Here is a 13,056-nt window from a genome sequence, read left to right as displayed (position 1 = left end):
ATTTTAAATTTTACAATCTTTGTTATAAACTTTAACAAAAATCAACAAAGCATGAAAAGAGGTTTACAACTGATTATTCAGTCTGGATACTAACTTCCTCAAGACACATGTAAGTCTACATGATTCTATGTCAGTTTATACTGCAAATAGTTATGTTTATTTCCTAAATATAGTAACAAAGCTATATTTTGTACGATGTCAATTTCATCATGGAACACTTTCTCCACAATCAGGGGTCCATTTAGGGATGAAAATAAGTTTTACATTTGTGTTACGATTTGAAAAGCTATCAATTTATTAATTTAAGTTGCAGCATAAAAACAATATTAGGTCAATGTCAGAAAAATATAAACTTTTTTTTACTCGGTAGAACCTCGCTCTTCCCCAGTTTCTCAGCCTCATACAAAAAAGTTTATATTTTCCCCGACATTGATCTAATATTGTATATATACATGAGATATAACCTGTATTTTTAGGTCAGTTTCAGTGCTATGGGATGTTTCTGGTGGCCAGTGTTTACTAGTGATGGAAACCCAGAGAGAACCATCAATCCTCAGCTGGACAGTATTTAGAAAAGCATCAAATTTGTTTTAAATTGTTCTAATTTGCATGGATGCTGCCATTCTCATTAAAAAGGATTCTTTTGCAATTACTTTACACTGTGAGGTAAAAATGATATAAAATTTAATGTTGAGGTCAGTTGTATGAAAGTTCAAGCAATTTGTTCAATGTTTCAAAATGTTGTAATGCGTCTTTCAACTAAAATGTCAAATGATAATAATAGCTTAAAAAATACCATGTATTTATAAAATTTTAACCCTGTACAATATATATCATCTATGTATACATATATATGATAAAAATATCCTGGCTATAATGTTGATATCTGAATTATCACAGCTGAATGGAGAACAGTAAAAAAATAATTTGACAACAGATGCATGTCTTATTTATATCACATTTCTTGATAACAAAATACAATTAAACACTTATGTATGATGTATATCAAACCAACTAAATAATAAAAATAATGTAAAAATCTTACAACTTATCATACATCATGAATAAAATCAATTTGCTCAAATTGCCTCTATAGTAACTAAAGGACTATGGGTAATTTCATTGTGCATACACAAAGTAGTACACCAATATGAAACTAATGATACGTCATCAGTTGAATTTCCATTGTTCAGTACCTTGTGGTGTATGCTTTTTAAAAACATTACCCAGAATACATTAGATTCTGAAACAGTGAATTAAGAATTGTCATGGTATCAAATGATTACAAATATCATATTAGAATTGGAGACCTAGCTGTATTAACAGATCACGCTAAATGAATTTAAATTATCTACAGCATCCTATAACATATAATATATAACTAACTGTTAAAATATTGAATGTAAAGGTAAGATTGTTAGTATGATTGTGGGATGCTTAACTTCCAGTGGCAAATATTTCATGCATGTTCAGAACAATAGAGGGTGAAAATGTACATTTTAACTGGCTGTAAACAATGAGCAAAATATCATAATAAAAACTGACCTGGCAAAATTATAATCTACCTACAGCTTTGAAAAAAAAGCAAGTAACTGGCCAATTTGTGGTATTATATATATTGTTGTGTAGTACTTCTAAAATTTTACTTCACACATTATTGCTTATTCATACAAAAAGCTATTGCCACTATTTCATACAATTTTAAAAAGGTTAGGTTTAACAAACTTATAAATGTCAGAAACAAATATTGTTGTGCCTAGGTGAGCTAAAACTCTATTGTTTCAATATCATATCAATCCAAAAATTTAAACACTGGGGATTCATTTATTTTCGTGGGTATCAGTTTTCATGGATTGACGAAAAATTGCATTTTTGTGGGTATTGATTTCGTGGTTTGCTAATATCTAGTTACAAGGCAATAGAAAATTTGTAATTCGTTGAACATTTTATTTCACATATTCCCACGAAATCCACAGAAATTCATATCCAATGATTAATAATGAATCCACAGCCACTTCTAGCTGAAATAAACTACTACGATCACTACGATCACTGGATTGGTTGGGTTGACTTCACAAGTCAATCTTATTAGACAAAACATTATAAGACAAAACCCTGCTCATTGACGATTTTGGTAAAAACAAAAAGTTCATTAACTAACATCATGATTTGTATGTATACAAATCCTTGCTAACATTACAGCAATATGCAAAAATTTATCACATTTTTTACAAATCAAAAGAGTTTTAGCATGCAAATGTTTATTCATCCATCTGTTTCAGGTAGTTGTTCATACAGATCATCGTCATCTTCTATGAAATTTTGAGGTTGGCGGCCTGGAATGGCTGGAATGGTGGATTTTCTTTGCTGCTGCTGCTGTCCACCAAGCACATTGTTTAAATGCCTCATAAACGATGGTTCTGGACCTATTTTGGAAACTGAAAGATAATATGCATGTCAATATCAATATAAATAAACCATTGTTTCAACATTACTACCCTTTCTTGTATGTTATATTGAATCCATCTTTTTTAAATTGTTAAAAAAGTTAAGCATCAGTTGATACAGTAGCAGCCTTTCTGTTTTTAACAAAAAGCTTTAAAGAGCCTGTGTTGCTCACCTGGATCTTTGCATTTTCAACATAAAAGATTTTAAAAATTCTGAATAAGATCACATTTCTGTTGATCTTGTATAGCTGATAATTTTCTGTGTCATATATTCTCTCTATTTAAGTTTTTAGCCAGAAATAAAAAAAATGGTAACACTTCAACTTTAAAGGTAAAAAGAACTATTGGAGGAGAATATTTTTTTAACAGTTAAGACCTTAACAGACCATGGACACCAAGAAATGAAAATTCTAAAAAGGAAGTTAAGTGAGTCAATATTTAGTCTGCTCAGTAGCTTAAGTATCTGCAAATCATTGGTTACAATTCTAAATGTTAATTGCGTAAACCCCTGAGGGTTTACGCAGTATATATTGGACGAGTGATGTAGTCTTTCGGAACACCAGATGTTAGTCGGAACACTTCTGGTCTTTCTATGACCACCTTTCAAATACATGCGCAATAGCTATGACCACCTTTCAAATGCATGCGCAATAGCTTACAAATCTGTTGAATATGCATTAGCATCTTAAGTTGCTATAGAGATATTTTACGTATGATCTGAAATTTATTATGATATAATATTTTCTTGCACACGATTACAAGCTGCTAATATTAACCTACATGCGTAGTATTTTAATTAGTCAAACGATGTAACCAGCTGTGTTTAGATATGAGATAAGATTTCATGTTATATTCTGAACGAGAATAATTAAAAATAAAATCTTTAGAAAGAGTTTTAGTAGCATTTTATTTTAGATTTTACGTTTAGTGAAGATGTACATGTTGTAAAAAGCAAGCTATTTATTTTTTTATACTGAAATTATAGCGAACCCTATCATAGTTTTCCATAGATTCACCTGCAAGTTACCTGTCCATTTAAACTTTTGTAAGTTCTATTGTCCCATTGAACAAATACAACAGGTATTGTTCTCTGTGTAGTTTATTTTTAATAATATTCATTATACCTACCAGTGAAAATTGACATTTATTAAATTAGAATATAATTCGTGTTAACTAGTTCTCATCGCAAACATCTAGGTGATCTAGAAATAAAAACATCCCTAGGATGTCCGATCACCTTACCTGTGTAATACACCCCACTACAGGTAAATATACAGGTATTCTCATCAGTTTTAATTTTTGCGAGCTAGCGAACAGATGTTCTCGTCGCTGCAAAGTTTTCAACAAAATTAGAAATTTAGTTTTTTTCTATTGAAGACTTCTTTAGATAACAAAGTTTTAATAATATATCGTTTAAATTGAAAATTTAAATATATTTTTGAGCATGGAATCCGATCTCGAGGTGCACGAGAATTCGGAGGAGGTAAACAAAGATACGCCATCTTTTTTACCGGCAAGTAAAGATATGTCCAGAACCAAAACCACTGGTAAGGCTAAGAAAAAGCCGTCAAAGTCAACTGCATTGCAGCAGGAATATGACAAGAAAATCCAAGGTTTGCAAGACAATTTTGATAGTAAATTTGATACATTATTTAGCATGATGCAGTCGTTAGCCAATGTTAGAGGGGCAAATAACGAGAGTATAGTTCAGAATAGGGATACGCAAGGTATGCCCAGATCTGAAACTAATCCAGATTCAAGGGGTCAGAATAGAGAAACACAAGGTTTGCTCAGATCTGACACCCTTAGACCCATTATCCCACTAGTTTCAAATCTAGACGAGGATTTGGGTTCTCCTAGAATTTCTAGAAATATAGATTTCGACGCAAGGTCGGAAATTTCTATTCATGTAAATCCGATAGAAAGGGATATACTTGGTGATATTCGCTCTGACAATGAGTCAGATAATGAGAGCGAAATTAGATTTGAGCAGTCAACAGGTAGTGTTGCTAGAAAAGGTGAAAGGTTTATGAAACATGTACAATTAAAAACTGTTTCAAATGATGTAAACAAAGATGTTGAGTTAAGCTCAGACAATATAACTAGACATAATGTTTTGTCAGAATTGTTTAGTGAGGATATTGCCTCAAACAATGATAAAGGTAGTGTTGGGTTGATTATGGATCAGGCACAAGTCACTATTTTGGAAAACTCCTGGCGGTGTCAGCACCCAGAGAAACTTTCCGCTTATAGAGAGGAATACAGGAGTTGTTTTCCTGTGCATGATAGTGCTGTAGAGTTCTTGCAAGTTCCTAGTCTGGACGACTTGCTAGAGCCAATGATGAGAAAGAATCATGGGCCAAAGGCAGTAAAGTCATGGGATACTGGCCATAGGCAATTATATACACAGCCTTTAAAACAAATTGAAAAACTTTCATATCAAGGGCAAATGGCGTCTCGAATGAATGTGATTTCAGGCATGTATATGCAACAGACAATGGGTACTCTGCTTGGGAAGCTTGAAAATTCTCCGTCTTTAGAGCATGAGGAGAAAGAATCATGTTGTCAAATTGTGAAAGATTTGTTCTCAATGTCAACTAAGTCTTTGGACCAGTCGGGTAGGACTGGTGCATTCTTTCATTTAGTCAGACGTAAGGCTGCATCACATGAATCAGGTCTTGTGAATTTGTCTGATATAAAAGACAAAACTCAATATTTGCCTCTATCAGGAGAAGGTGTTTTTGGGAATGGTCTTAAGACATGCCTTGAAAAGCGCAAGGAACAAAAAGATCAATTGAATGATTTATTACCTGAACTAGGTCAGGGTAGGAAGAGAAGGGCAGATTTTGACAGAGATTGGCAAAATAAAACTCCCAAGTTCAATGTTGAGCATAATATTGTAAATGCCAATAAGACTAGAGGCTCAAATAACAATAGGTTCAATGTGCCTAAGACATCAAATAGTGGGAGACAGCCACAAAGAGACAATCAAGGCTATAAGGGTCCTGCAAAAGAGTCAAATAAGGACAAGACCAACAAGGCTGGTCAGAGTAGCTGGGGGTCTTTTCGGATCCCCAGAAAGAACAACAGTTGACTCAAAGGTAGGCTCATGTTTAATGATGTGTACAGAGATTCCGGTAGGGGGGCGTCTAAAATATTTTCTTCAAAATTGGAAAATGATAACAACAGATCAGTGGGTACTTTCTATAATAGAGGAAGGTTACAAACTGGAATTTCTTCAAAGACCTGCATGGACAGGCATCAAGAAAACAATACTATCTCACAAAAACGCAGATATATTTTTGGCAGAAATAAATTCTTTATTAGAAAAAGATGCTATAGAAAAAGTATTTTTTCCGGAATCTCTCACAGGTTTTTACAGTACACTATTTCTGGTGCCAAAGAAAAACGGGAAAATGAGACCTGTGACAAATTTAAAACCATTAAATGCACATCTAAAGAAAGTCCATTTCAAGATGGACACAATGAGCAAAGTCATAAATCTAGTGAAACCAAAAGATTGGGCAATTTCAATAGATCTGAGCGATGCATATTTCCATGTACCAATTTTTCAGAAACATCGTCCGTACATGAGGTTTTGCATAGCAAATCAATGTTATCAATGGAAAGCAATGTGCTTTGGCCCAACATGTGCTCCTCGAATTTTTACAAAACTGGTGTCAGTAGTAGCTGCATATCTGAGAACTCAAAATATCAGAATGTCAGTATATTTAGACGATTGGTTGATAGTCAATCAAAACCAACAGCAATTAGTTCAGGATCGTCTGAAATGTCTCAATCTGTTGGTTTCACTAGGCTTTATGATAAACATAGACAAATCGAGCCTAGTTCCAAGTCAAGTGATAACTTACTTAGGGGGAGTTTTTCATTTAGACAAGGGCCTAGTTTATCCAACAATGGAAAGGATAGAAAAATTACAGATTTTACTAGAAAAAATGATTTCAGGTCAGAATTTGGCTCTAGATTTTTTGAAAATTTTGGGGATGATGGCATCATGCATCGAATTGATTCCCAATGCTCGTCTGTTTATGAGACCCATCCAACTTCATTTGTTAAGTTTTTGGAGACCAGTCAGCAAAAATATGTTGGCACATGTTCCATTGACACAACATCTGAAATCCCATCTTTTATAGTGGAAAAATTCAGCCAACACTCTGAAAGGCCGATATTTGCAATTGCCGAAAATCAATGTGACCATAACGACAGATGCTTCAATGAAAGGTTATGGGGGTCATATGGGAAAACAGATTTTTCAGGGAGTTTGGAACTCAGAACAGAAACTTTGGCACATAAATTGTTTGGAAATGAAAGCTGTAACTTTGACAGTTCAGCATTTTCTGAAAATTTTGAAGGGAAAATGTGTTCTGATAAGGAGCGACAACACAAGCGTAGTGCAATACATAAATCGTCAAGGGGGGACGAAGTCACCAAATTTATGTTACTTGACTTGGGAGCTATGGCAGATAGCAATTCAAAACAACATAGTATTGAAAGCAGCCCATATAATGGACAAGAAGAATGTTTTGGCAGATCATTTGAGTCGGGAAAAGGTTTGTCCCACAGAATGGTCTCTGAACAAGTCAATAGTGCAGCAGATTTTTCAGATATGGGGAACTCCTTTGATAGATTTGTTTGCGTCATGGGAAAATCGCCAGACAGAAATCTTTTGCACTTGGATTCCTCATCCCAATGCTCTGGCCTTGGATGCTCTGACAATTCCTTGGGAGAACATGTACGCGTATGTGTTTCCCCCAATTTGTCTGATTCCAAGGATATTGCAATATATGAGGCTGTTCCACTGTCAGATTATCTTGATTGCACCCCAGTGGCCAAGGAGACACTGGTACACAGAGATTTTACAGTTACTGATAGCATGCCCAATAAGACTACCAGTAATGGACAATTTGTTGTCTCAGTTCAAAATGAAAATGTTTCATCCAAATCCAGAAATATTAAATCTGACAGCATGGCTTCTTTCGACAGACGTTTTAAAACAGAGGGATTTTCTGAATCAGCAAGAACATTGCTCTCAGCTTCATGGCGCGATGGTACAAAAAAGGACTATTCCTCAAAATTCGAAAAGTTTAATAGCTGGTGTGGTGAGAGACAAATTGATCCATATTCAGCAAATTTAAATCAGATTGCCGATTTTTTGGCTTATTTATTTCATTCTGGTTTGCAATATAGGACAATAGCAGGTTATCGATCTATGTTATCTGCAGTGTTACCTCCAGTGCAAAATTTTCCTGTCGGCCAACATCCTAACATAGTTAGAATTATCAAAGGTGTTTTTAATTCTAGACCTCCTAAGGTTAAAATTCTGCCTGAATGGAACTTAGAATTATTGTTACTGGCTCTTGAGAAGAAACCTTTTGAGCCTATGCAAGAAGTTGATTTAAAGCATGTAACTTTAAAAACAGTGTTTTTAGTTGCCATAACTACATTCAGAAGATGTAGTGATTTGCAAAGTCTCCGTATTGATGACAAGTCAATGAGAGTTCAAAGTAAGGGTATTACTTTTGTAAGACATGGCTTAGCCAAGCAAGATAGACAAAAACATTTTGGAGAAAAATTATTTGTTCCCAGTTTTCCAGAGAAAACTTTAATAGATCCAAAAAGAGCTCTTTCAGTTTATTTGGATAAAACTAAGAATTTTCGAGGAAAGTTGAGTGAATCAGAAAGAATTAAGCTTTTTCTGGGAATAAATGAACCGCACAAACCGGTATCAACAGCAACTATTTCAAGTTGGATTGTACAGGCTATTAGAATAGCATATAATGATGACAATATGAAAGTAAATGCACATTCCACACGTGCTATAGCTCCAAGTTGGGCTTTGTACAAGGGAGCTTCTTTGAAATCAATTCTAGATTCTGCCGACTGGGCAGTTGAATCAACATTCGCAAAGTTTTATTTGCGAGATTTTGATGCCACTAAAGTTTTAGAATAGGATATAAGCATACAAATTCATTTATTTGTATGATATTTTATTTGTATTTGCAGTATAACATGTAGCTGTATATAGATGTAAATAGTGGGTTTTTTGTTATGGTGGTAGTATTTTATCCTGTTGGAAAGATATTTGTTTGTGGATTTTTTCTTGAAGAAAAGGAAATTCATCCACCACCGTTGAATGAATTCAACACTGCTTTGGAATCAGTGAGTATTCTAATTTAATAAATGTCAATTTTCACTGGTAGGTATAATGAATATTATTAAAAATGGAACAATTTGTTCCCAAGTTGAGATTTTTAATAATAGAGTTATACCTACCAGTGAAGGGGCCACCACCATCCCCCAGATGAATTTCGAGATACATGTAAGTGTAGATTGAAGGAACATGACAAAAATCAAAACTGATGAGAATACCTGTATATTTACCTGTAGTGGGGTGTATTACACAGGTAAGGTGATCGGACATCCTAGGGATGTTTTTATTTCTAGATCACCTAGATGTTTGCGATGAGAACTAGTTAACACGAATTATATTCTAATTTAATAAATGTCAATTTTCACTGGTAGGTATAACTCTATTATTAAAAATCTCAACTTGGGAACAAATTGTTCCATTTGATGGGACCTTTAAATTTCTTCCAAGAGAAATATATCACTCATTGATTAATTTACCTGAGTAAAAAATTGAACTGTCAATGAAGAAAAAATAGTTATACCAATACTAAGTAAGGACTCACAAAACTGCATGTGGTGTTGTATTTATTCGATACCTGGAGTAACTCGTTTTTAATGTGTTCAATATTACATTTGTAATACTGATTCAAAAATTAAAAGTTGATTTCTGATCAAATATTCAATATTTTTGTGTGTTTGATAAATAAAGATTTGAATATTATTATCTTTAAATTAAGGTCTTCATAAACATAAGTCTATAAATGAACAACAACAAAAACATGTAAATTCATTGGAAAATACTAAAAAATGTGTCTGAAATAAACTTTTTAGTATTAAACCAGATTTTATATTGAACAGATTGAAAATATATTAATGATAATATTGAATAAATACAATATTGCATACAGTTTATGTGAGTTATTAGAAGTATTTCAATAAAAAAGAAGATAATTTTTTGGTCAGGTAAATTAATCAATGAGTGATATATTTCTCCTAGAAGAAATTTAAAGGTCCCAGTGAATAAACTACACAGAGAACAATACCTGTTGTATTTGTTAGATGGGACAATAGAACTGCCAAAAGTTTAAATCGACAGGTAACTTGCAGGTGAATCTATGGAAAACTAAGATAGGGTTCGCAATAAAAGGAAGTCTTTCTTGCATATGATTAAATTACAGTTATTTTTTTTTGGTTAAATATTGCAACTTTAATAAATAAAAAAAATGGTTATTAAAAATAAAATTAAATAGATATTGAATATGAAAAAATAAAATATTTTGAACGAGAACAATTAAAAATAATATCTTTAAAAAAAGTATTAGCACTTTTTGAAATTTTACGTCTAGGATAGACCAAGGACATGGAAATATAATCATAAATACGTGCCTCGAATAGGTGTAAAAACGAGGATTTAAAAAAAAAAATCGGTTATTGAAAATAACGTTAAAATTAATTATGAAAGTTATGTCCGTATTTATTTTCATTAATATTGCAAATTTAAAGTTATTTTCTTTGTTTAAATATTGCAACATTATTTACTTTTTTTAATAACCTCTGAATCCTTTTCGTCATTAAAATGCGACTGATAAGTATAGATATTCAATATGAAGGGGGAAAAAATAACCGTGACTGAAATCTAAATCTAAAATTTATTTTTAAAAAATACACATTTGACCATGCAGATGTAAGAAATGATACTTCAAGCAATGAAACAACGAATTAAATGTGCCACTTTAATTACGACTGATAACCTAACTAGAGGCTCTAAAGAGCCTGTGTCGCTCACCTTGGTCTATGTGCATATTAAACAAAGGACACAAATGGATTCATGACAAAATTGTATTTTGGTGATGGTGATGTGTTTGAAGTTCTTACTTTACTGAACATTCTTGCTTCTTACAATTATATCTATAATGAACTTTGCCCATTAGTAACAGAGAAAAATATTTGGTAAAAATTTACATAAATTTACCAAATTAATGAAAATTGTTAAAAATTGACTATAAAGGGCAATTTAGGTCATGTGGACTTATTTGTAGATCTTACTTTGATGAACATTATCGCTGTTTACAGTTTATCGCTATCTATAATAGTATTCAAGATAATAACCAAAAACAGCAAAATTTCTTTAAAAATTACCAATTGGAGGGCAGCAACCCAACAACCGGTTGTCCAATTCATTTGAATATTTCAGGGCAGATATATATTGACTTGATTAACAATTTAACTCCTTGTCAGATTTCCTCTAAATGATTTGGTTTCAGAGTTATAAGCAAAAAACTACATTTTACCCCTGTTCTATTTTTAGCCGTGGTGGCCATCTTGGTTGGATGGCCAGGTCATCGGACACATTTTTCAAACAAGGTACCTCAAAGATAATTGTGGTTAAGTTTGAATTAATTTGGCCCAGTAGTTTCAGAGGAGAAGATTTTTGTAAAAGATAACTAAGATTTACAAAAAATGGTTAAAAATTGACTATAAAGGGCAATAACTCCTAAAGGGGTCAACTGACCATTACGGTCATGTTGACTTATTTGTAAATATTACTTTGATGAACATTATTGCTGTTAACAGTTTATCTCTATCTATAATAATATTCAAGATAATAACCAAAAACAGCAAAATTTCCTCAAAATGACCAATTCAGGGGCAGCAACCCAACAACGGGTTGACCGATTCATCTGAAAATTTCAGGGCAGATAGATCTTGACCTGATAAACATATTTACCCAATGTCAGATTTCCTCTAAATGCTTTGGTTTTTGAGTTATAAGCCAAAAACTGCATTTTACCCCTATGTTCTATTTTTAGCCGTGGCGGCCATCTTGGTTGGTTGACCGGGTCACGCCACACATTTTTTAAACAAGATACCCCAAAGATTATTGTGGCCAAGTTTGGATTAATTTGGCCAAGTAGTTTCAGAGGAGAAGATTTTTGTAAAAGATTACTTAGATTTGTGAAAAATGGTTGAAAATTGACTATAAAGGGCAATAACTCCTAAAGGGGTCAACTGACCATTTCGGTCATGTTGAATTATTTGTTAATCTAACTTTGCCGAACATTATTGCTGTTTACAGTTTATCTCTATCTATAATAATATTCAAGATAATAACCAAAAACAGCAAAATTTCCTCAAAATGACCAATTCAGGGGCAGCAACCCAACAACAGGTTGACCGATTCATCTGAAAATTTCAGGGCAGATAGATCTTGACCTGATAAACATATTTACCCAATGTCAGATTTCCTCTAAATGCTTTGGTTTTTGAGTTATAAGCCAAAAACTGCATTTTACCCCTATGTTCTATTTTTAGCCGTGGCGGCCATCTTGGTTGGTTGACCGGGTCACGCCACACATTTTTTAAACTAGATACCCCAATGATGATTGTGGCCAAGTTTGGTTCAAGTTGGCCCAGTAGTTTCAGAGGAGAAGATTTTTGTAAAAGTTAACGACGACGGACGACGACGGACGACAGACGACGGACGACGACGCCGACGCCGGACGCCGGACGCAAAGTGATGGGAAAAGCTCACTTGGCCCTTCGGGCCAGGTGAGCTAAAAATGAATCATGCATGCATTTTTAGCAGACTTAACCAGGTCGGCGATAAGATATCGAATATAAAAAAAGAAGATATCGGGTTTGGTGTCAATGAGACAACTATCTGCAAGAAACCAAAATAACACAGAAATACAAACTATGGGTCACCGTACGGCCTTCAACAACAGGCAAAGCACGTACCGCATAGTCGGCTTTAAAAGGCCCCGAAATGACAATGTAAAACAATCAGTCAAAAAAGAAAATTAACAAAGTCCGTATCATCGTATGCATAACTTAGTTGCTCACCAGAGGAACTTTACGCAAGCGTTTAAACATGCGTTCCATAAGTTTGAAGTACGTCGAAATGCAAAGGTATACGCTTGGTGAACGCTTTTACTTCAGGAAAATTTTAATGGAACATAAAAAAAATCATTCAGCTCAAGCGTTTGTCAAATGTATATACATGTACCTGTAAACTGCACGCACATAATATACACGCTACACGAGCATTGAAAACGCTACAGATAAGTTTTAGACACGTTAAGGGCACATTGCATACAAAAATACTCGTCGCCTTAAAGCTTTCATTTAGGAAAAGAAGTCCGATACGGGTGAAACTTCATCAAACCTACAGAAGATATTACACCCTCTCTAACCATGCAACATCGGACTAGACATAGAAGTACAGGAACTACTCACATTAGTTTGAGCTGTACAAGATCTACAAAAATATCCCGCCTGCCTCAAAGGTGCATATAGGATCGACCATGGTCCAGCACTAATGATACAAATACCAACCAGAGTTACAATGACGTGGTAGTAAGTCTTTAAAGGCCACCGAGCGGCCTCCAAAAATGAAAAAAAACTACTATTTAGTCGGCTATTAAATGCCCCGACCATTAAGATTTAAAAACAAAAATCA

At 33.8% G+C, this 13,056-nt stretch overlaps 1 protein-coding gene across 17 annotated transcripts in view; it reads right to left on the bottom strand.

Moving 5' to 3' along the window:
* Positions 1–1,869: 1,869 nt before the first annotated feature.
* Positions 1,870–13,056, bottom strand: part of LOC139520113 (uncharacterized) — a 62,700-nt gene continuing 51,513 nt past the window's right edge. For 12 of the 17 annotated variants that reach the window (XM_071312560.1, XM_071312563.1, XM_071312562.1 and 9 more), the window contains one exon: positions 2,116–2,438. In XM_071312560.1, coding sequence (XP_071168661.1) covers positions 2,266–2,438 — 173 coding nt within the window. In that variant the 3' untranslated portion in view covers positions 2,116–2,265. Of the gene's footprint in view, positions 2,439–13,056 lie in introns of all 17 variants that reach the window. The other 5 variants (XM_071312565.1, XM_071312567.1, XM_071312576.1 and 2 more) reach the window with 1 other exon arrangement.

The sequence above is a fragment of the Mytilus edulis genome, chromosome 4 (assembly GCF_963676685.1).
Source record: "Mytilus edulis chromosome 4, xbMytEdul2.2, whole genome shotgun sequence".
Lineage (NCBI taxonomy): Eukaryota > Metazoa > Mollusca > Bivalvia > Mytilida > Mytilidae > Mytilus > Mytilus edulis.
This window is presented reverse-complemented; position numbering and strand designations above follow the sequence as displayed.